Below are 25,877 nucleotides of genomic sequence, written 5' to 3' on the forward strand. Positions count from 1 at the left end.
AACTCATGACTGTGGCCATAAAAAAAATCATTGCATTATATTTGTAACAGATCTTCTGAGATCTGTTACAAATTTAAGGGTCTCGTTTCAGGAAAGAACTGACAGATGAGAAGTCATACCTTGGATTTTGATTTTTTCCTATTTAATCAAATTTATTTGTTAGTATTATATTACTACCCCATATTGCAGAGAAAACTGAGAAAACCTGCAAACAGGAAGCAAATGAGGAGCAAGAATTATAGGTGTGTCCAGAAGGCCTCCCATCTCCTTTAACCACACCTCGAACCCAGCTCTCATTTTTAAGAATCTGTTCCCTTCAGAGCTTGGAATTATTAAATTATTTAATTTGAAATATTTCCTAAAACGCTCAACTTCTTCAAGTAGAGCTACCCAGTCACTGAGAGAAGTGTCCACTGAAGCAGCAAATAGGCTATTATAATAGTATACACACAATGACTGCAAGATAGGCTTTGAACACCAGTGAAAGAAAATAAAGTTCCTTTCCTTTAATAGGAACTCTGTTTGGTCTAAGAAAGACATCAGGAAGGGAATCATCACCTTAATATCTCAAAATGTTTAAACAGACCACTTGTTCTTGCGATGTATCATCTTTTCTTGCCCAATGTTACTATCGACTAACAATATAAACAAGCAGTGAAACAAAAAACAAAATCAGAAGTAAATAAAAAGATCCAACTGATGATGGTTGAGTTTCAGTTCTTTCAATGCAAAAATGCCAGATGCTCTGGCTACCAAAAATTTAAAACAGTTACATAGTATCTGTACTAAGAAGTTTGTTTCCTCAGCTCCAGGAACTTTCTCTGTACCCTCTTCGCCCTCCTTTCTTTTTTTTAAATGAAAACTTGACCTCTCAGCTAATGGTCTCATTTCAGCAACATTAGTTACATCAAACTTTAGAGAATACCACAGACTCCAACTTGATTACTGACCTGAATTTCAGACTTTATATTATTATCTACTTACCTTTATAAAGAAGGAACAATTCATATTATGTCCCATACGGCTACGAAAATTACAGAACAGTCAAAATCTCTATACAAATCAAAATCTACCATTAACAAATGAATAAATGAATAAAATGTATCTCAGTTTATGAGGTGCTTGATAATTCACAGTTCCTGAGGAAATCAAGACATTGAAAAATACCAATATAGAACTCCTTTCTAAAGTCTGAACTTTTAGACAGAATATCAGAATCATTTTAATAAGAACTTGATTATTTTAATACACATTTTTACTGAACACACATGTTTTACAAAACACTAAACTGTAAATAAGGATTATATTACAAGGCTTCAGGATCTCTCAATTGGATGCCACTGATCAAAGAAAACAGAAGATGAAGCCTACACTTTATATTTTCACAAAAGGCTTGGAAAGCGACTTCTTGTTACCCACTTTAAATCTTGCTCAGAATAACACACAAAGCTCCACATATTCTCAGAGTCAAAGGAAAAATCTCTCAAATTACTTGGAAACAGATGTATGCCTTCCTACCCGCTGCCTCTTTTGCAAGTCACCTCTGTTTTAAATTGCTACTTCAGAAAATAACCGGCTTCTTTCTTTTTTAGGGTCTACCTAAAATGTACTGCAGTTATGCAATCCTCATTTGATTTCTAACATTCCAGTTTAAAAACCAGCAGTCATTTTCAAGGAAATTTCAGTTTTGCCTGAGAAACAGAGTGTTCTGGAACACAGGCCTATCTTAGAACTGCAGCTGAGCACAGTGTGCAAAAGGCTGATAAAATTTCCAAAGTAATCAGCTACTATGATTTCTTTTCCTTAGACAAAGAACATAATCCAGTTTGAATGGATCTATTTATTGAGAGACAAGTAGAAGCATCAAGTCTAGAAAACCAAGAGCATTCCGTTTTCTATGTCTTCCTGTTTCCCACCAGCAGAGCCTAAGTGTTTTGTGGCCCTTACAATACTCTGTCAAAAAACAGCACTACTTTGGTATGACTCTGCATACTGATGAGGACACTGTATTAACATGGGGTAGGACTTCATCCTGGTGACAATGTGAAAAAACACTAGTTTATGTGAGTTCACACCTACAGCAACCAGCATGACAGCACTCATTTTCTGCAATGGCCAGACACAAAAAGATACTGATATCTCTCAACTCTTACAGACTCTAGCATCACTTTGAAAGACTCTGAATAACTCTGAATGGTTTTTCAATAAGATCCAGACTGCTCCTTACCTGTTTTTCCAGCTCCACTCTCTCCTGTGATAAGGATGCACTGGTCTTTGTCCTGGTCCCTTAAAGATCTGTAAGCCTCATCAGACAGAGCAAAGCTGCAAGGAAAGAAAAAGTCAATTGAGAACTGGAAGAAAAAAAAAAAAACAAACCACAAATATCAACAATAATTACAATCTGTCCTTCGCATATCCAGGCAGGGGGGAAAAAACCCCAACAAAACAAACTCCTTCAAGTGCTAATGTTCCATAAGTGGTGAGGCATTCACTTTTCAGAACATAAAGCCTCACAGAAGCAAAATGGATACTTTTTCTCAGAGGCTTACTCAGACTTTCTCCAGGAGCATGCAAGCATAATCTCTAAGTTTTTCTTAAGATAGTCAAAACAAAATAACAGAACTTTAGGGAAATGTAGCAAGCTTTCTTCATTAAACAAAATGTCATATGCTTCATTGAAAAAATGTCAATGCATCAGCAGGACGTGTTCTGTCTGAAGACATCTAAGGAAAAGGAAACAGGAGAATCCTGAGCACTAACAATACAGTAAGCTGCAATTTCAACTCAGTATGAAGAAATCTCACAACCTTATATAAAGCATTCTAAGCCTTTGGGTATAGCTGGGTTTTTGAAGAATACGCAGAATTATTTCCCAATAACTGTGTTCTTAACTCAGTAAATGTGATGTCATGTAGTGAACCTAAAGTATATAATTAGAACAAACATCTTTCCTGTACCAAAGGTGTCTTTTCCTGGAGCTCAGAACATCATGACCCTGGAATTCCTGGGCTGCAATTTGAATCCAGATGTACTCTGCTGCCATGCAGCAACATATATTTTGCAGACATGCACATGCCTTCTTATATTTAGTTTTATTTAGCAGTAATTTTGAGACAGAGAAAGAGTAAAGATTTTCTTTCCAATGCATTTTTCAATTCATGGAATAAAGGACTCCAGAAACTAAGCACTAGAACACCTTGGAAAGAAGGACATAAAAGCAAAATCCAAATAGAAAGGCACATGGGCATTACACAATTGAAGAAAAAATCTCATAGTCAAACATGGTGTATTTTTACATGAAATAAACATATTTTCAACAGACCAAGGGCTTTGTTACATTACCACCATCTAGTAAAATATTTACTCTTTGTATGTACTTAAAAGTGTTGTTTATTATTTACAGCAAACAAGCCATGTATGAAAAACAGAAATGAACTCTTAGGTCAACATAAAATGCATAATCGTTGCAGGTTCAACACACTTTTTAGAAACCTGATTCTTTATTCTACAACAGTTCAGGAGCTTTGCATTCAGCTGATAACTGCAAACAGATCAAGTATTTGTTTTGAACAACTAGTCATGCAGTGTTTTCACAGGCAACCACAGCCCCTTTACAGAAAAGCAAGCTCTTTGTCATGACACCAGTTAAGGGAAGCACGAACAACACAATGCAAGCAGTGAGAGCCTTTTCTAGAGGCTCCTACTGCTGCAGTTTGAAAGCTTTAAATATTAAACCTACATATACTAATATTTATTGCTACCACTGTCCCTTAGCTCCAGGCTTCTCTCCCCAAAAAGTTTATGAAGAGCATGTCATGCTGTCCCCAGTTTATCATCACATGCATGTGCAACACCATTTCTATTTCCTCATCCCTCACCAGTACTAGACTCATATTTGCCTAGCTGGGGTTTTGGTTTTGCTTGCATGTTTGTTTTTATGGTCTCATCATGTTACCAGCTCAACCACCCTGCAAGAGACCAGTGTACCAAGTGAGGGGTATTCTGAAAAGTTTGGAAAATGGGTAAATAAAATACCTTACAGCTCCTTTGCCACTAAACAGTAAGATTTTCCCCTCCCTCCCTAGTACCTGCCAAGGATGCTTATGTCTTTGATTCCCCCCTCTTTATGTCCCCCTCCTTTCTTCTCTCCTGCAGCACATCTGCCTGCCTAGTTACAGGAGATGGGTCTTCGTCTCTCTCACTGCTTTTCTCACCAACTTACTTTTGTCCAAGGCACTAAATCACAATTCTTCTCTCTGCACAGATGGTTGGGCCATTCACTTAACACCCACAATCAAAGGTCATTAACTCCTTTCGGTGCATATACCATTGAACCCAGGAGAAAGACTGATTTCCCAAACCTTAATACTGCTATGGTGACTGAAGCATTTAAACTCAGTAGTTCAACTGGAGGTGAAAATCTGTTTACGAGAAAGTAGCAGGCTGTAATGTTTTTAGCATTACAACAAAGTTGGATTGTGAAGTGGCCAACATGCTGGAGAACTAGCTAAAAAAATAATATTCTGCTGCTGCTGCGAGACCATGACACAATTTCTGGCATCCATTTTACTGCCCGGAATCCAAACTACAGTAGCAATAACGCTTTACCAGACTCTCTTACAGGACATGTTTAGGAAATTAATAATATTTGTTGAACACTGCTGCAGATACACTTGTAAATTGAAGAGTACAAGGCGCAGCACTCAGAAAAGCTTATTCCAGCACACATTACCTTTTTGCAAGGAAAAAATAAAAAGCAACAGGATGAAGATGAAAGGAATAAACTGTGCTGAGCATTCGTGGGCCATGTGAGACAACTTTAACAGGTCTTCAACAATTTCCACAGGTCTGACCAAGAAAACTGACTTTCAGCAAGAAGATAAGACTCTGAGATGCATTTCTTAGAGACTAGATGGTTCATTCTGTGCCTGCTGTCCCTCAAACAATCTCAGCCATCAACTAGACTTTCACTGTTGAAACAACTTTCTTGGCAGTAGTTTCACACCAGAAAATGAAGTCGGCATCAAGCACAGAGAAAGTATTCTCTTTGTTGATATATTGAGTTATGAGTTAATCAGCTTAGTACCCATTCATCTTTTCTAATACACTGAATTTAAGTTTCTCAACAGCTCCTGTCAAAATATATTTTACTGCTTGATGTATTTATTAACTCTGCTTGCACTGCATAGTTAAAAACTCCAAATGATACTTTTTCTCCTTCTTCCACAGAGAAACTGAGAGTCTAATACTGCAATGAGGCCTCTGAAGTTGGAGAAGAGAGGAGGATTTCATCCAGTTCTGGTTTAATCCAGTCAGAGATGCTTGGCATACAACTTACATAATCCACCAAAGCCTAATACTCCACCAGTATATCAAATATTACCTACTATAGACAAAAGAAAAAGTAGGTATCAAAAGTTACCTAGTAGAAGTGTTCTAAAATCTAGTGCTGATGTTTCAACCAGTGTTCCAACAATTCAATTGGAGAAGGAATAACCAAGAGTCTATTTAAACAACTAAGATTTCCTTGTCTTTCTGGCACTGAAGAAACAGCATAAGCACATTTATGTCAGAGTCTGAACAAAGATCTTTATCTAAAAGAAAAAGATCTATTCAAGTATCCTGTTGACTTTCATGGCACACCGTTATGCCTCACAGTCCTTCCTATCTATTATTGCCTTCCATATTTACAATAAAAAAAAAACTAAACAAAAACAAACTTTGAGTCTTTTAGTTCAAACTCCACGTGATCAAAAAAAAAATGCAATTTTACGCTGTTCCCTATTTGTTAAAAAAAAAATTTCATTCAACGTTATTTTAGTTTAACACATTTCAGTGATCTATAGACCACAAGGAATCCCACTCTTCTTTTTAGCAACATTAAGAGACATGGCTTTGTAAAGTCAACATTTGCAACTATAGTTTTAAACCACATACCACTCTTTGAGCCACCTCACAATTACAGAGCCTAAGTAAAATTTTAGAATAGTTTGTAGTTTAAAAAGCAGTTATAAACCATGTGTTTCGAATTAGCTGGTGAGTGTGTCAGCAGCGACAGTTACCATACCTTATAATAAGCTCTCCTTTGATTTTTAGGTTTTCATAAAAGAAGATGACATTCTCCTACCACAACAAACACAGAAATATTTACTGGAGTTCTCTTTTAGCTAACACTTAAGTATAGAAGCAATTTGAAATCGAAACGCCACCCACACCTAGCTCAGTAAGAAGGCTCTGCTTTTTTATAGCAAGGCTTTTTCAGCCACGAGCTCCAGATGGCCAGATCTGTCACAAAGTCCTAACCCAAAAATTCTAACAAAGGGAAACAGCATAGGCCTCCAAGGGGAATTTCCACAGGGCTCTGGCAATTTTCAGCATCTCTACGCTAAAACATAAACTCGGGGTCAGGAAGAGACAGGAGCAAGGTTCCCATGTACTCACGCTGAAACAAGCACCAAGTGCTAGGGCTGCATTTGAACCCTCCAGATTACACTCACACTTACACCAGGGGTATAAAACCCTTGCTCTTATTGTCAGAAATTCAGCTCATGGGAGCAGCTTTTCTACCATCTTTTTCCTTTAAGCAAAAAATCACAAGAATCAGTATTTGCCAGCCTTTGGTTCTTCTTTCTGCTATCACTTTCATTCTTTCTCTCATTTTCCTTAGCATTCTCAATTAACAGTAATTAGTTAGCACTACTTTAAATTCCCTCCAATTGCTCTTCTCATGCACTAATAGAGTCAATTCACTTCATCCCATCTTCACCAGCTGTTGCTTTGATTCAGAGATTCTAGGTCCCCATTTTAGAACATCTATTGCTTAATCTTGGCTGGCAACTGACACCCCATTTGCTACTTTCAAAGGAAATTAGAAAAATCTCTTCTTGACCATTCCAATTCCACGGAGGGCAGAGCTCTGGTACCAGGGTTCATTTCTGCTCAGCTGTGTCTAAACACACTGGCAGGATACTAAAAGTCAGTGCTTATCAAAGACTGTATACCATGCTAGACTAAAAAGAACAGTAGTAAAATGTAAATTGTAGATACACCTTTAACATAAATTTTACATAAAATATAATTTAATTATTTCAAGTTTAATTAAGAGCATAATTTGATTTCCTTCCTTCTCTTTCTGAATGCACAGAAGTGTTCAGTAATAGGGTAACAGCAAAGTAATTATTTCCTTCTCTCATACTATGCAGTGGGAAAACATCAGAATCAGAGTTTGTTTGAGTATAAAAACAAACCTGAGATGGAAAGCGTAGAAGGAAATTTTATAAGGTACTTAGAGGCTTTACATTGTAAATCATCACTATATATGTTCCCCCGCGCATTGAAACTCAGTGGAAAATTCACCATTCAGGGAAAACAACTGTAAGATATTATTTATAGTATTAGCTCATAGTGCAGAATCATTTAATCTAATTGCCCTAAGGATAAAAAGTGTACTCCCATTTTCCATAATTACAAACTCTCTCATGTTCAGCACTTTGACACACTTGAAAAGAAAAGGTTGATTAGCTTGCCACTGGAGTGAATAAAGTAACAGCTGAATTGATGGAGCATCAGCTAGGATAGACCTTCACAGGCAAGCAGCTGCTCTTTCAATAATGCCAATCAGGAAAAAAAACCAAGAAAACCCAAAAAAACACCACCAAATTTAAACACGAGGATAAAGAGGTATGCTAAGACAGATGGAAAACCTTTTCTCCTATTCATATTCTCCATTTTTATTTTCCTGGTGAGCACAGAAACCTGTTTGATCAACAATACTACATGGCTAATACAGCAGAAGGGTACCTCCTGCGTAGACCTTCCTGCTTTGTTATTCACATTAGCAACTGTGACGTTATTAGATGCAGAATAAAGCCCAAAGCTGTGTAAATCAGCCTATCTGATTTGTAAGAAGCAGCAGTAATTTACAGAAGGGAAGGGACAGCGAAAAAGGGAGGGGGAAAAGGACAAAGACACTCTTGATTTTCAAGAGTAAAACACTTCAGTACACAGGCTAATATTAAGCCAGAGAGATTTATTTTCTGTTCTGGTAGACTGGGAATATAATATACCCTCGGATGCCCACACATACACCACAGGTTTAGAAGACTTGTTTCAGGCCAATAGTCTGAGGTCTGGACAAAAAGAAAAAAAATGTTTTTGCTGAAAATCTCATCTTTCTCAGACTGAGGCAAATTTTAGACATGTTCAATGGACTTCAACTCAAAAACCTCCCCACAGAGAGGTTCAGCCAATGCTTCTTCCCCAACTACTGTGCCTGCACAACCTTGCAGCTCATCACAGCCTGATCCTTTTCCCTCTCACAGGATGTCACCTATTTCCATTTCAAGGCAGACTTTATCAGTTTTGATCACTTCCTTTTACTGTAAGTAAAAAAAATTACTATTTTTTTAAACCAACAATGATCTTTCCCCAGCACTGTACACAAGAGCCAAAAATGCAGCCATTGATTTTCTGCCTATTTCAACAACATCTGAGGAATCTTGTTAGAGCTGCACATTAGTATGATGGAAAACAAGATGCCTGCCTTTTACCAGGAGCCTATGACACAGCTGTTGCCTTATTTTCCTTCAACTGGTGCAAAACAGGATCTCTGTAGCTGAGGATGATCACACCACCTTCCAATCCAGACTACAATACATCTAAGTTTTAGCAAACCTGTAAGAGTGTCCACATCCCATTCAACAGCTCAGTGCTGTCAGTTGGTAGGGAAATACACCCAGCAGACCATCAGGAGACTGACTTGGGCACAGGCCCAAGGTTGGGTCCTCCAAAGTAATGTAAGATAGTGGCAGAGGGGAGCAGTAGGCAGAGCCTTGGTGATGCAGCCAGCAAGTCCATCCCCTGTCCTGGCAACACATTAACCATGGAACACCAGGCTGATTTTGGTACTCCAGGGCATACCAAACCAAACTAACATGGACCAATACCAGCTGTACACACCACAAACACCTGTAGTTGCACACAAACAACAGGTGTAACTTTAGTTTGCCTAAAGAAGGGAAGTAACTCATGACTTAATTTGCCTCAAGAAGGGAATTAAAACAGCAAACTCCTATTGGGAGCAGGTTCTTGTCAGCTAAAGTGAAGATACACATAAATCAAGGCTGGGAAGCAAATACCACCTTGCTTTTCAGAAAAGCAGCTTGGCTTGGACGCCCCCTTGATTAGTCCCATTTTCCTTGAAATTACATCAGCCAGCTGGATGGCACATAACTATCACCTCCCCACCCATACTAGCATCAACTGGTAAATCCCAATTCCACAGCATTTACCAGTGAGTTTGTAACCAAAACAATTTCACTCCAAATACTGGGCTGCATTATGCAAGGCAGCCAACCAGCTCCTGTATGGTCACACGGGAGGACACAGACAGGCCTCCCACAGACCTATACCAAAGCAGTCTGCTGTAACATACACTGCAAGGATTTCAAATTTCTTGGGCATTTCTGTTTACAAAACCAATCATTTTACTGTCCCCTTGAAGGGAAGTACAGGAAGTGTTTTCCACTGTTTTATCAAAAACTGTATTTAATTAGCTGTTTATTTGCTAAGATAAATCAGCAATTGCATGCTTGATTTAATGACTGTCTAAACCGGCCAACTCCTTACGCTGAGTGTTTTTACTGCCAAACTATATGCTGAAGCCATATTCATAGCCATATTCTGCACCAGAAGTTCCAGGTTTTTCCCTGCACTGCCAACCCAACTGCACTACACGAGCCTGTGGCCACTGGCAGGGAAAGCAGTTTCATGGCACACCAGAAGTGCTGATGGTAAGCTATCTGTGTTTCAACATGGACCTTCTGAAGCTTTGCTGTCCCTGAGGCTGGGCTTGTAAAAATTAGGATTTATTCCACTTCCCCAGTTCAAATGGAGTAGCAAGGTCAGACAGCTGAACAGTAAGGGAAGAGAGGTGCAACCTGATTTGCCATGCTTGGCTTCTGTCAGAGTTTAACCAGAGGGCACAAAATTATTTAAAATCCCAGTTTACTATTTCAACTATGCAGTAGTATATTTGAATTGAGCTCTTGCATATATATGAAAATGAAGGGCTGGTGGGACAGTGAGGACATGGGGGAGGAGGAGAAAACAGTCGTTCCCTTTCTGCACTGAAATATCCAGACTCTCAGTATTTTTACAGAAAATTGAACTAGTTTGTGTGCCTAATACAGGGTGTGTCTGAAACACAGGGAAGTTCACTGGTCAAACACACGTATTTAGTTCATGTCAGCTTTGACCAAATTTTACATAAAAGAAATATTTTTCCACAGAACAAGAAATGCTTTGAGTAGGCTGCTGCACCATGAGAACAGCATGCTATAAGAGGACTCCCCTAATAACACTATAATTCATCTTCCACCTCAATGAAACACTGCAAAACAATTATTCCTCATGTACTGGTTGCAGGGGTTTCCTGGGGCAGAGAAGGGGAGAGTGCTGCTCTTATGATTTCACATGGAAAAATGTTTAGCACATAGTGTTTTATGTCTCTGCCTCAGAAAACACACTCCTGCTCAGCAAATGGAAAATCTTGCTTTTTTTTGCAGCCTTAAGAAGCATCACCCTGAAGTCAGAAGGTAGGAATAAGTAATTTCCTCCCAGTGCAGTAACAGCAGAGATATGGCAAGTCAAGTTTTGACTTCCACAATATGTGTTTATTGTTACCACATGCTCACACAGGGACTTCTCTCACTGCAAATAATTTTATTGCAGATGTATCAGTGCTCTCCAAATAAGCTTGTTCTACTTTGCTAACTGGAGAGTGAAAAATAAATTTATTCCTTTATTCTAAAGTAAAGAAACATGTTCCAGCACTCAGGGGGAGAAAAACAGTGAAGTAGGGTGTGGAGTTTCACATACTCACTTCATAGAAAGGGACATGCTTTAAAAGGTCTCACCTCACAGGACAACAGCGTAACCTTGCACAACTAAACTCCAGAATGCAGCACAAACCCAAGACCTACATCATCTCACATAAAAAGATACATCTTGGAGTGATAAGACAGGTAAAGAGATGTCAGCCACACACTGCAGTGGAAGGCAACAGATTGCCAGAGGAAAAAATCCCAAGCACTCCACCAAATTCATATCACAGTACCATAGAAACAGAATGATAGGATGGCTTGGGTTGGAAGGGACCTTAAAGATCATTTAGGTTCAACCCCTCCACCATGCACAGGGACAGCTTCTTCTAGAGCAGGTTGCTCCACAGCCCATCCAACCTGGCCTTGAACACTTCCAGGGGTGGGGCATCCACAGCTTCTCTAGGCAACCTGTTACAGTGCCTCACCACCCTCGCAGAACAGAATTTTTTCCTAATATCTAATCTAAACCTACTCTCTTTCAGTTTGAAGCCATTCCCCCATTCCCCCTCATCCTGTCACTACATGCTCTTGTCAACAGTCTCTCTCCATGTTTCTTATGGGTTCCCTTCAGGTACTGGAAGGCTGCAATTAGGTCACCCCAAAGCCTTTTCTTCTCCAGATCTAACAATCCCAGTTCTCTTAGCCTTTACTCACAGGAGAGATGCTCCATCCCTCTAATCATGTGGACATGTCAGTGTCCTTCCTGTCAGCTGCATCCAGCTGAGGACTCCAGAGCTGGATGAAGCACTGCAGGTGGGGCTCATCAGAGCAGAGTAGAGGGGCAGTAGGAGTATTCTCACATCCTCATAGCTATTTGTAAGCTGAAGTTAAGTTGCCAATCATCAGATTTGAAATCTAGGCTCTGTAACAAAAGCTAGAAGGCAGTGGGCCTACAAGTTTATCAGAGACAACAGTGACTGAACTGCAAATAAAATTATTTCAGTTATCTGGAAAATATCTGAAAGGCAATGTCAACACTATGTAATTACATAGTTATGCTGCTACTCTACTCAGAAGGAGTTACTGAATCTTTTTTAATTTTGCAAGTAACTCTTAAGTTCTCTTAACAAACCAAGTAGTTTGTTAAGAAGCTAAGAAGGCTTACGCAACTTAATTTCTGCCTCCCAGCTCTCTTTTCCAAACAAAATACCTGTCATGAACCCCCAGGCAAAGTAGGCACTGAAGCTTATCTGAGCTTCTGAGAGCTTGTTAGCTCAGGTACAACACTGAGCTAATGTGTGTATTCAGTGTATTAAATAGCATTTGCCAAGTTTGTGAATGAGACTTGTGGATATACGTCCAAAATTATCTTTCTATGAATGGTCAAAGCAGGAAATGAAAGCCTTCTTCAGACTGCTCAAATACGAGGCTTCAGTTCAGCCCACGTGGACTATTTCCAGGGACAATGTAATGCACCTACATCCTTGGCTGGAATGCTGATGCTCAAGGAGGATGTCAACAGCACATGGGTTTTTTCATCCTGTGGATACATTCTCACTAAAAGTCATCTTGGAGTAATTATGATCAGTTGCAGCTTGAACTCCACAAGGTTAAGCAACTAAAAATCATTTCTTTAATATGTAAAACAGAAAGTGTGTATACAAAAAAAAATGCAGATTTGAACTAATTTACTGAAATAACCACAATTAAACTGCCTTTGTAGTTCGGACCTTTGTTTGTAAACCCCAATCCCAGCTCTCTTATCTGTTCAAAACATAAGTAAAAGATTATTCAGTGTGCTAGACAGTAAATATTAAGACTGTGTATTTCCTGATTCCTAACATGAAAAAGTTTATCTTTAATAACCCAAACTATATTAACTATAATGTACCCAGAGCTGAAAAAAGCAGCCTTTTGCATAATGTTGCCCATAAAAAGAGATGGAATGGAAAACGATCTGACGCTAAAGGTGGTACAATATCTGAAATTTTACTGAAGTTTCTTTAAGGTTTTAAACATTAGCCTTGTTTGTGCTGTATGTAAAATCACGACAAAGGCTCCTCGCAGAGCAGATGGGCATTTCCTGGTGTGCTCTAAATTGTTCAAGAAAAGAAAAGAAGAAGAAAAAAAGACAACCATTAAACACAACGGGACACTTCCAATGAAAGGACAACAGCTGTTCTTAACTGCAATCTGAAATCCCAGATCTTAAGAGAGTACCACGCTGTCAGTGCAGGAAGGGCATAATGAAAATTCTGGTCCATGAACACGCAACGCATAAAACGGGATTTGTCTCATTTTTGACAGGGCCTCTACCTGCCCTCACTTTTCAGAGGCATTTAGAAAGCGAAATATAGCAGTGTCTCCTTTATAAGTACAAGTCATCCTTTTCAGTGAGTAAAAAAAGCCCCAAAATTCCAATGAAAAGAAAAATGAAGCTATTGGAACATTTTACTTTACGTGACAATGTGAATTAATTTTAAAAAAACACCCTCAGCATTTTATATCCTAAAAATACCAGTGGCATAATATGAATGCTAGACAGAACAATCCAGTTCCAGGAAAATGAGAGAAACAGGATCTGGCAAAATGTTACCGTTAATGTAGACTACTGAAGCCTTTACACACATCTCCAACATATATTAAGGTTTTGGGGTTTTTTTGCTTTTTTTCCCTAATTATCATTGGTCTAATAATCTAGCCAAACCCCAAACTTTTTTGTGCTTACAAATAAACACAGACTATAACAAATACACTCATATGCAAAAAAAAGAAGAGAGAAAGAGATCACCATAGATAACTAAAAACATTTGACTCTCGATCCCCAACATGACTGAAGTCAAATGTGAAGTATGCTGTGTACAGAGGTATGAGTAAATATTTGAAAACAGTTCTGAAAATGAAGTTATTTTGTGGAGGCTCTAAGCCAGCAGTTAATTCATGAAGGGTGCTTCAAGATTATTTTCCTTTGTACGCCATAACAACAATTATAGAGTTACAGAAGCATCTGGAACAGATCTCGAGTTAAGTGTTTTCCTTACCAACTCACTACATTTTAAAGGTACCCAAAGCCTTACGTTTTTGCAAGCTTCCTCAAGAAGCCCACTGGACACACAAATGTTGGCTAGGACCACACCCACCTCTCCAAAGGAGAAACTGATGGATGAGCAGGCTCTAGCGGACCCAGGTGGGCCCTGCCCAGAGAGGAGACAGAACTGGCAGTGGGACCTCAGGAGCTGTGGCTGACAGCACTGCCAACTGGCATAGCTGTGGACACTTCAGTGGTTTGTAAGCCAGTGGATCTGGTGCTTTTGAATAATTTTGTCATGGCAGAATATGCTTCTGTATCTTCTAAAAGACAGAGAGATGCAGAAGATCGAGACCAGCAGCAGCCAGTACTCTCCATCCCCTGGGGTATTTTGGGAGACAGTGTTGTCTTGATGCTTTTTATATCTCCTATAGTCTCTATATATACTCCTTCTTAGCCTAGGAAGTGTTTAAATGCCACAAGAGCATAGAAATCCACCCTGACTCCACATAGCCTGTGTGCAAGCAGCTCTGGCAGCTCCACCCCACCTGTGCGACAGCTCTGCTGCTACAATATGGCATTGTACATTCTCATCTTGGACATCCCATGTCCCAGACACTCACAGAAGAATGACAGCACCAGTGCCATAGAAAAAGGATTTAAAGGGCCTTTTCATTCCTTAATTTAGACAGCGCTACTTAGAGGCCTGAAGGAAAGGCTCATTCCACCAAACTTTGGAATCCAGTCTGAATGTCACTCCAGACCATTCTAAAAATTAAAATAAAGTACAACATTCATCTATACACTGCTTTTTCAGTCTGTGTATACTTCTTGGATGTTGGGTGCATTTTTGGAGCCTCCTTACAGCCACACATCCTGCTATAAATCATTTCCTGTATTATTCTGTGTTATTATAAATTTTCATGCAATCTAATACCAGCAGCAAACAAGCAACTACTGTTCTTGTCAATAAGACTACATCCACCTCTGGAGCACTGGGGTGAGATGGTTGCATTATGTGCTGTCCAAACCCACTAAAACAGCCCTGCTCAAATTTCAGGGAAAAGCTAAATTTATTGTCGTATGCAAGAGAAATCTTGCTTCATACCCTAAGCATTCAAGTCAGCAAATCACTTCCAAAATGCTCTTCAGAGAATGAGACGGCCATTTCAATACAGCCACATGATAACTGCCCTCCTCAAAACTCTTATTTTCTCAAAAGGACTTCTGAGGTCTCCTACCAAGTGTAAAATACAGGAAACTGTGAATCCCATGGGTGGTGTGAGAGCAGACTGCAACAGAAGAGGCTCTTCTCAGGCACAAAGTCTTTTGACTCTTGAAGCAAGTGTGATGCTTCATCCTCTTTTCATCTCTATGCTTGAGGGACTTACATTCAGGGATACACCATATCCAGTGCTGCCTCGCTAGAGAGGTTAAGAGAGCAATAATCCTGACCCCTGCCAAAATAAGACTTCAATGTTCTCTGTAGTTTTTTTTTTTTCATCCCCTTTCTCTTTCAACTAATTCCTAGCATGGGTTTAACAATTAGGTACTGACAGGCCTCCCTAATTGCTATTTATGATCTCTATCAGTCACAGATTTTGCCAACTAACCTCTGAAGTGATCATTTTCCCTCAACTATATATCTCTTCTGAAAGCAGCACTCAGCTGAGCCACATGAACAAGTCCAAAGACTGGGTCTCTGGAAACGTAAAGAATTATTAGGAATAAGAACAGAGTGTCTCTAAAAAGAAGACATTGCAAGATGAGCAATATCATGGAGCGGGTGGTTAAAAAAAAAAAAACAAACAAAAAAAACAAAGGCAAATGAAGATTAGGAAAGTACAAACTGAAACGGAAATGTTAAAATAAACATACTGGGGCAATGAAGGACACTTAAGCATATCACAGGCTCTCACTCCACCACCCCCTTCCTCAACAAATAAAGACAGCTACTATGTATCTTACAACTCTGCTATCTATGGGGAAAAGCTTAGTTTTACATATAGTTAAAAACTATCGTTCACAGCTGAGGGTTTATCATACACTTCAGACAAAAATATTTGCTTTACATCATAGAAGAAAAAGAGTTACTGTAATCTTGGTGTTTCCAAAGACATGCAATCCTGGAACACCAGCAAAAAAAAAAGAAAAAGATAGAAGCAAAAATATAACTTCTATATTCACCACTTACTTCAGCTCAAAACTTGAAAAGGAAACAGTAAACACTATCTATTGTCAGAGTAATTGCAGATATCCACAAGTTAATGATTTGTCCCAATAATTATCTATGTGACAATCCTTGAAATGGGGAACATGAATAAGTTCCTCATTCTTACATTTTAACAAATGTATCTGTGCTTGTATTCCATTTAAGGCAAGCTGGATTTCTGGAGTTGCCTGTAAAAGTTTAAGTTTCTCTAAATTTGAAAGCTTTACATGCAAACTATTGTCTCTTCAGGAATGTCTGATTTAAAAGAACTAATAACAAGTAAATAAAATATACAGCAAAACTGCCCAAGTGGAATTCAACAGATGTCTGACAAAAGCCTTCTCCAGATTTTTACTGTGCTCCTAGTTACTCACCATAAAAACTTCAGTGCATAGCTAAAACAAATGCACGTTGACCAAACCCTCATTTGCTTGTATCTTGCCATTAGCAATACAGCTGCCACTTTTATTTTGTGCCTCAAAATAACCTGTGATTCTTCTAGAGCGAGCAGGTCAGGCATCTCAGAACACAAAGGGGAGCAAAAAGCCACATGCCACCCCACCTCCCAGGGACAGAGAGCTGCTAGTAGCCAGGAACCGATGTTAAGATAGGAAATGCATGAAAGCACCTATTCTGCAATCCCTTAAAGCAAATCTGTTACTGGTAGGAAAGTGATACAGCATTATGGTTACAAATATGTGGTACGATAATCTACTTGATTTCCCATTGCATTCACTTCAAAGACACCAGCAGCTGCCTTTGTCACCGGTGAAAATCAATGTGAAATAGCAAGACAGACACCTTGGCTTGCTCTCATGACCAGTCTACCCACAAGGTAAGCAAAGCAGCAATTACATCAACTGAAAGAGTAATTACATTAACTGAGAGAGCAGAACAGAAATGAGAGGACTGCACAAACCAAGCAGCAAACTGTTTGAACACTGAAATGTCATACTCTGCCCTATCAAGTCAGAGACAAGTTTGATCCTGCCTTGCAGATAAAGACAAAACCAGCAAGATTAACAAAACATCAAAAAAAACCAACAACCCAACAATTAAAAAGCTTGGTAAACTTCCTATTACAACTATGCAAATAGCCACAGACTATGAAAAACAAGCATTCCAGAAGACCTAGAAAAGTAACACTTTATTATATGGTGCCACAACAACAGTAGTGTATTTAGAGAGGAACAAACTACTAAAATAAAATCTCTTTGATCAAATTTTATCAGGTGTAACTCTATCCAAAATCACCTGATCAGAAACTTTCTCCCAGAAATTCAGCTTGGCTGCCCATTCAAACTGTGGCCATGGCCTTACTCTAGTTTCCAAAGATCATTAAAAAAACAAAATAAAAGAAAAAAAAATAAAAAGAAAAAAACCCAAACAAAACAAAACACCAAAACAACCCTGTCCAAACCCTGCAATTAAGTGTTAACTGGCGTCACTGAAAGAGTCAGTCACTCTCACAGACACTCTTGAGGAAACACAGAGCAGATGATTAGGTGTTCCCTCCCTCCCTCCTCTTTGAGATTAGGGCTAAGAAAACACCTGAACAGATTTTTCAACTCCCATGTTTCCTTCAATGACCATATATGGAAAAAAACTCCAGGTATGGATTTCCTTCATGGCATTATATACTTCTCTCTTTCCTTCTGTTTTCATTTGCTCACCAAGCCTGCTATTTAATTGGGATGGGTGGCATTCTGAAGAACACCCTCCCTGTATGAATCCATCACACTGGAACACACACATGTACCTCAAGCACAGATGGAAGGTCATACAAAACTACTGGAAAATAACCAACCATGATTTATGTTCCTTGTTTCCCAGGAGCTCCCACACAGAGCCAGAGCTGCAGGAATGTCCCATGGCAGACTACTCTAGAGATGCTGACACTTAAAACCTTCAGGTTCCCAAACCTGGAGGTTCTCTCCAAAATTACAGACATCAAAGAATGTGAGTTATCATGCCAACAGGTGACAGCACATTTATTTCTGACAGAAGAGTTTTGGTGCCATACTGACCTGGTTTCTAAAGGAATCTCAAACCAAACCACCGCTAAAAATTTTTTCAATTAACTATTTGCATTTTTCTAGCTACCATTAGTAACAAAATCACATTATTTGTACAAAAGACACACTGAAATAAGAAACACACTACATGTAATTTGTTTTCTAGACACACTTTTTAGGTTGTATGCATTAGTTTCCCTATAAAAAGTCTAGAGTTTTGCTTTGCTCGGGATTACACAACAGGAACGAAAAGTCTTTCCCCAAAGCATACTTAAATGGTGCAGTGGGCTCACCCACAATCAATACTTCTGAAGAGGCCATGGCTCAATGGAGATTTACACATCAAAGAAAAGTAGGTATGTACATTTCCACAAATCAATGTAGGGTTTCTTACCCCCATGGCAGAAAAAATACCACAAATTGCAATTTGTCTCACAGCATCTCTTCATTAAAGTTCCTGAGCAGCTAAAAAAAACCACCTTGAAGATTGCAAGGTCCCTGTGGAAGTGCAGCAGCCTCCCCAGACATGTCTGAACCCTGCTTTTAGCAGTGGCTTGCTGCTGCCAGAGCAGTCAACCCTAGAATTAGCTGCAAGCTCCAAGGATGGGATGATGCCAGCTCTGTCCCAAACTCCACTCCTGGTCTGTACTGACCAGTTTGGCAGGCAAGCACCCCACTGGTGAACAGCCTAGGCTTGGCTCCAGCAGGACTGTAGGGCCACCCTGTGCACTCACCTCATGGTCTGTTAACCAGCATTCAAGGACCAGCTCCATGCTCACACAGTGAACAACTGGACTGGCATGAATCCTTAGGTACAGCACAGTGCACTACATATTAAAGGGGATAAAAAGTTGTTCAGGCTTGTCAGAGATGGCATAAGGCAGCCTACATAGCACTTATTTTATACACCTACAATACTTTCCAAATATCTTTTAAAGATGGTGAGAAGTTTACCAATTTTAGCAGAGACTAAAGTGACTCTCTTGATTCTGCAATTCCTATAAGCATCTACAGGCAGATGGGAAGGGAAGCAAGGTCACCATAAAGTAAGACCATTTTATATTTTTACAGTTTGAAAATACCATATCGGTAAAAGAAACAATAACAAAGATTATTTCCTAATCTTCTATTTTTAAAGATATTTTGTCTACTTAGCAGGTGTCAGAAGACAAAATTTTCATACAGGAGACATAACAAATAAAGAAAATTTGTGGAGAGATGGTATATGTCCAAGACAAATTAGGCTTATATTTTTCTTGATTTGGGATTCTATCCAAACTTGCAAGGAAAGTCTACTGCTATAGTGCAGTCAAGATCTCCTGACATAAAAGTCAACATTTTCTCACTTCAATCTCCTGCTCTTGGGCTCTATCTCAAAGAAGTTCTTGCTGTGAGATAGCAGCCTGACCATACAATTATTGTCATTAGTGATGAATGATGTTTATGTAACATATTTCTGTCAAGTTAAAACAAGTTAATACACACAAGAATGATTGTTGACCACTTTTGTTATGGAAAATCATCTCTCAACAGAGGTGGAAAAATGTCAAGATCAATATGATACTATGTACTTCATTCAAGGTGTAACCAAGTACATAGTACTGTCTTTCAGAATATCAGACAAACTTTAACTCTCAGATTTTACTTTTAAAATATTCCATCATTTGACAGTAAATTTTATGCAGCTGAACAGAATTAGCAGAGCAGAAAGTTCTTTTAGCAAGGAACTGTGTCAATTTAGCAAGCAACTGTGCTTGCTAAACAAAACTGTGAAGAAAGAAAACCTGAATATAGCCAGAGTTCAGATCCAAGAGGTCCAAGAACTACCAGAAGCTTATTTGATCTGATTAACACACTATCTGCATTTCAGCCCAACACATGTGGAAATGTTACAGATGAAGTCTTAAGGCAAAAAATTAATCAGAACAAAATAATTTCCAGAACTATTTCCACACATAATTTCCTTTTAACCTAAAAGCTAACACTGAAGGAAGATGAAAAATATCTGACAAGATAAAATGATCACTGCAACATACAGACCTTGAAGCCCAGGTACCTCATTTTCAGCCATAGTATCCACATCTGCAATCAACATTTTGTCCTATTATGCACAGGGCTTAACCACGTTCCTTTACTCTCAATAGCTCTGACCAATAATTCTGCTATATATTTTAGCCTTAAAATTTGCATTGCATATTTATGGTGAGCTCATTTCAACCCAGCACAGAGAAGAGAAGACCAAGCTTTTTTTTTTTCCTACAGTTACCATTCAGACACATCCAATATGTTTCTACATTCATCATGAGGGTTTTTTATTTTTTGGTTTGTTTTTTTTTTTTTTTTTTTTTTTGCATTGCACAAAGATAAATTAAGAGTTTCAGATATCAAAAGTAACACTATATGAGTCAGACATATTTAACATCTAGAGGTTTCCACAAGGCAGTCTGGACTTCGAAAGGAAGAGATTTCCTTGAAAACACACTGCTTACTTTCCCATGCAGTAATAATGGCTACTTTTAATAATTAGGGGAAGATGTTCTGAAATGCACATACCAGAACCTAAGTGCATGAAAGAGTATCTCATTCTGCCTTCATTTTAGAATATAGATGAACTAACAAAAATTCATTTTGTGGGAGTGGTGGTGTGATTTTCATTTTGCTTGCTTTAATCAACACAGCTTTTGAGAAGGGAGACAGCTGGTACCATCTGTTCCAGGACAGAATGAAAACTAAAACTTCTTCGCTGTACTTACATGTGAGGACTGAGTTCATAAAAGTTTCGGTTTCTGTATTCCTCCACTTTCTCTGGAGTATAAATGGGTAGAGATCTGTAGGGGTTTATTGATATCACCACGCTGCCAATGTATGTCTGTTGAAGGAAAAAAAAGTTATCGTGAATTTTTCTCTTTAACATACTTTTGCTGCTTATATATTGTTTGCCCATTTAATGCTTCTGAAAAAAAACCAAAAATGAAACCAAAAAACCACCCCAAAAAACCCTGAACAAACAAACAAACAAACAAAAAAGCACCTAACTGTAGCAATAAATAAATATGTGTACACACTCAGAAATGTCTTTTAAATCTTTCTCAAAAACCACCGTTGGGGTACCAAGAAGCTATTTCTACATAACTGAAAGCCTCTTATGAACATTCTTTAAAAGAAAGCCCAATAGTACTATATTTCTGTGACTAATTCAGTTGGGGGAGGGAAAGGAAAAAGGACACAGATGCTCACGAAGAACTCACTCCATCTGCATGGCAAATGTCACACGAGTTTTGCTGCAGCCCTTGGGCACTCACACAAAACCACGTAAGGCAATGCCGGAGTTGGACTGTGCTCCCCTTCCCAAGGAGGAACTTTATGACACTTCGCCAAAGCCTTGAGCACAGAACAGCTTCACAGATAAGAAACCTGAAGGTTAACAGCCTCTGACAGGTCTCCATCAAAGGAGAGATTTACTGTCAGAGTTCAAGTCTGACAAAGTTCTACCATGACGCGAAGCATAAATTTTGTGTCCAGATTCTAAACATACTCACCATTACCATTGGAAAGCAGAGGGAGTTTTTTGTTTTACTCTGTTAGATCCCATCTGCTACTGAGCTGAATGAAGACCAGTTCTGTGCACCACAACTACCATGCCTGCACATGACACAATTAACTTGTCTTTGTTGAGCCTACTGCTGGGTGTCCCACAGCTCTCTAGGCCTCCCTCCAGCTGCAAAGGCTGCACCCAAATACACCAGAGGGGCAAAAAATGCCAAAACCCCATTCCATCCTGCCTGCAGATACTGACCAAAGATTAATAAAACCTCAGATGTTTGGTATCTCTTTCCACAACCATGAAATAAATAATTAACACCTGATGAAACACAATTTTCCGATAACCTGGGAGATGTAAAGCCGTGCACAAAAAGCCACAGGTTCCCACTACTTGGATTACATTTACACTAATGACAGGAAAAAAAAATAGTTTTTACAATGATCTAGGATTTTAAATTACTTCTGTGCAGTGATATTTTAGTACCTCGCAATCACTATGTGGATTTCACCCCTCAACATTTCTTAGAGGAAAGTGCTGTAATTTGCACATGTAAACAGGAGGAGAGGCATGAGGAGCCCAAGTTTCTGAGCAACAGGTTCAGTAGAGCACCAAACTACTGCCAGAGCTGAAGTCACAAATCAAAAATATTAATTGCTGCAACCCTTCCCTATCTAACTTTCAAGCCTAAAGCAATTTCATGCTAAATGCTAACTAAATTTGGTCCTAAGCAGAAAGCAAGGAGAGCAATATTTCCTATTTTCCATAGCATGTATATGGGCAGGCAAGCCATATGAGCTCACGTGGCATTTTCTGTCCCAAACTGAGTGGAACAAACTAGACCCCAGTGATAAAACAAGTGGTATGAGGTCTCCAAAGACTCTCGTAGTTCATCCTTGTAATGTTTACCATTCACAGGATGAATCAGAAGCAGCCACTGCTGACAACTCGTTGTACCATGCTGCTACCATGAAACACAGCACTTCACCCACTGGGCTCAAGCCTCACCATTTCTAAACACCTCCTCTCCCTTTAACTGGACAGCACCTTCTGCAAAGCATTTCCTGACATGAATTCAAGCCCAGAACAGAGCCAATACCCTAGGACAGGCTGGTTTCACCCCAAAGGCCCGTGCTGAGTGCCGTGAGGGGGAGCAAGCGTGGAGCTGTCTCGCACCTCTGCAACCCAACAGAGGGACAGCTCCAATCTGCCTCACACCACAACTCGGGAGGGTAGCACCCTCAAAGGCATTCAGATACAGACAGTTGAGATCAACTCCAAAATAATTAAGATTTTTGCCTGTCTTAAACACAAACCGCAGCGTGTGCTTATGTATATGTTCTTCAAACAAAGAAAAAATTGTTCTAGTTTTGTGGTCATCCTCCCCCTACGGAGGAAAGCGCTTTCCAACTATGTCTAATCTCTCTGGCTGAACAAGATGAAAATGCAGAAATTGCCTTTCTACAGTGTTTACTTTGCTCTCTCTGCACACATGCGGCCTTGGCAATTTGCAAGTCTACAGATTCTTGGCATGGGTAACAGATACCCAAAGCGTAAGAAGCTTTCTAGTCTTCCCAAGTGCATGGATACCCCAATTAGGACTCTTTCCTGATAAAACATTAATATGTTAACTTGTTTCCTTCTAAATCTTAGGAATTTGTGAATTCAGTCTGTTGTGAAATCCGTTTTGGAAAGTATCAGCAGAAGAGAGATGAAGGCCAAATCCTGAAGATTGTATTTTGAAACATTAATTCTTCAGAACTCAAAGATTTGCCCCTATTTTGCTACCTTAATAGCATACAATTTAATTACTAAGTTCCATGAAGTACCTTGAAATGTTAAGGTAAAGAACGATGAGTGAAAGTGAAAACTTTGATTTTTAATTTTTAATACAGGCATTCAAATGAGATTTATTTAAAACCATCTCTTCATAGCTAACTGTTGCTTAGACAATGTATTTTGGGAATTCAAGTCAGCTCTTTATTGTCAGATATGAACAAATACAGACCATTTCCTAAAATACCAATATTTCAAAAGGTTAAATGACCATATGGAAACAAAGACATACTCCTGTCCATCTTAAACACCAAGCCAAAGCATGCCAAGAAATCACTGGTTTTGCTGCAAAGCTGCTTACAAGAACTAATACATCTCCTCTTCTAGAAATGCCAATCTCTCAAAGCTGATGCCTAATAGCTACTTGCTAATGGTGGTCTGAGAGATTCCACATAACAGGGATAAACAGATCCGGAAAATAGCTTTCCCACATAACATCTGTCTTCCCACCAGAACTCTATTATAAACAAACAAAATAAATGGCTTAAATCCTTGAGCAAGCGACAAGCACAGAAACATTCCATTGCTGAAAGCAGAACACCCAAGAGTAGTGGGAGACCATACCACAGTACCCCAGGGACAAAAGAGATTCTTTATTTTCCCTGTTTAAGGACAAAAATGAAACCCCAGAGGAGTGGTCTCATGATGATGAACGCACAGAATACAGTCAGGAGATTTGATTTCTTTCTTGATCTTGACATGGTCTCATTATGCAAGACTGGACAAGATCTGCTGTCTCCTCAAGTTTCGCTAACTAGACTTTCGATAATATTCCCTCCTTCTTTCCAGTTTCTACTTTATTGCAATAACTCACAAAGGCAACTTTTGTCTCCTCGCTGTGTTTGTCCAGAACCCAAAGCAAAAGGGCCTCTCACTCGGTATTTATCAGTGCATCTGTCATGTCACATGGAGACATTGTGATGGGCTAACATTTCATCTGCAGAAAAGAGCATTCAAATTTTTATCAGCTTAAATGACAATGCATTCCCCACCAAACAACGCATACCACTCGTTCCTATACCCCAAGCAGGAAGAAAATTCCAAATCCCAATTCAGCTGGAAAAGCTGTTGGTATTTGTTACACGTCATTTCTAAGTACTGTTGGAGATGCAACGACCAAGACACTTTGATGCCCCATTTTCTTCCCCTAGGACTGGAAGCCAGTGTAACCACCTGGGGCAAGATACTAGGGCTACTTCAAGCTTATAGGCACCTTGCAAGGCCTTCTGCGTCTTTCTAACCCAAGCCAACCCTGACTCAAGAAGAGGCCTGAAATAGCAAGACAATACAAAGCTCTTATTGCTAATATACAGGCAGCAGCCTCTTCCCAGCCAAGGGCTGAGGAAAGTTCTTGCTAGAAACTGGACATTTTCAGCTGAGAGGTCGCAAAAACCTTACAGTGAGCCCAGTGTAAGGTCCCCAGAGACCTCCACAGCCAGGATGCACAAGCACTGCGGTGAAATCTCATACACAGGGAAGAGGCAGCACAGGCCAACCCAAGAAGAGGAGCTGTTGGAAGACCACTAGTACAGGTTATGGGAGAATATTTCACAACCTGGGATACAGTATAGTAAAAAAAGCTATTTTTTCTCCTGTCAAAGTTAGACTTGCAATGCCCCAAGGGCCCAGAAGAGACAAGATTACATGTGCAGAAGCCAGGGAACACTACTGACACTAGTTGAGGCTGCAGCACAGAAGCTGCACAGCTGGGGCTCTCGTAAAAGCCTGCTCTGTATCTTTAAAAGCTTTTCTGGATCTCTGGTACTCTCTGCAAAGCAACCTTATGCAGAGTTTAAAATCGTTAAGCATCTACACAGATTTGCTGCAAACCTTCTGGAACTGTACTCTACATCCCTTTTGTCAGTTCTGTTAAAGACAAACCCATGCTTCTAATCCTATGGTAGCGTGTAACAATCTAGAGAAACTGCTGCTGCACACAACTCAGTCCTGCTGTAATATGCCCATCTGCTAATGTACCCTTCAAGTGCACTAAATTCCCAAGAGACAATAAGGTTGCTTTATTTAATTATTTAAACACTGGAGCATGGAAATAGAAAACAAAGAAATTCTAGTAAAATAAGATTATTTAGGAAAATACTGATTCTTCCACTTATGCAGACCAATTTTAGTACTCCAGATATGTATAATGCACATTTCTTTAGCAATGATTATGTGGGTTCCTTTGACTTTGAATGGTTTCAGATCATGCTGCTAAAACAATTCATTGAAAAGAAAGACAATAAAGAACAAAGAGAAATGTGATTAGATTTTATTGGAATGAATCCAGAACCAAGGCTTACATAGCATTGTTTTCACTGGGGGGAGAGTGCTCTGTTTTGCTTTTGTGGGGTTTCTTAATGTGACATATGCAAAATTATATCTCTAACATAATACTCATTTTTCTTTGTATTTGCCTGAATTA

The 25,877-nt window shown here is 39.2% G+C and overlaps 1 protein-coding gene across 3 annotated transcripts in view; it reads right to left on the reverse strand.

The window, feature by feature from the left end:
* Window positions 1-25,877, reverse strand: part of MYO1B (myosin IB) — a 112,347-nt gene that overhangs the window by 61,614 nt on the left and 24,856 nt on the right. For all 3 annotated transcript variants that reach the window (XM_051787772.1, XM_051787771.1, XM_051787770.1), the window contains exons 3-4: window positions 20,832-20,947; window positions 2,228-2,322 (exon numbers count right to left, since the gene is read on the reverse strand). In XM_051787772.1, coding sequence (XP_051643732.1) covers window positions 2,228-2,322; window positions 20,832-20,947 — 211 coding nt within the window. The remainder of the gene's footprint in view (window positions 1-2,227; window positions 2,323-20,831; window positions 20,948-25,877) is intronic.

Source organism: Manacus candei, unplaced genomic scaffold (assembly GCF_025592945.1).
Source record: "Manacus candei isolate 608988 ecotype Guabito, Panama unplaced genomic scaffold, ASM2559294v1 h1tg000023l, whole genome shotgun sequence".
In the NCBI taxonomy this organism is placed as follows: domain Eukaryota; kingdom Metazoa; phylum Chordata; class Aves; order Passeriformes; family Pipridae; genus Manacus; species Manacus candei.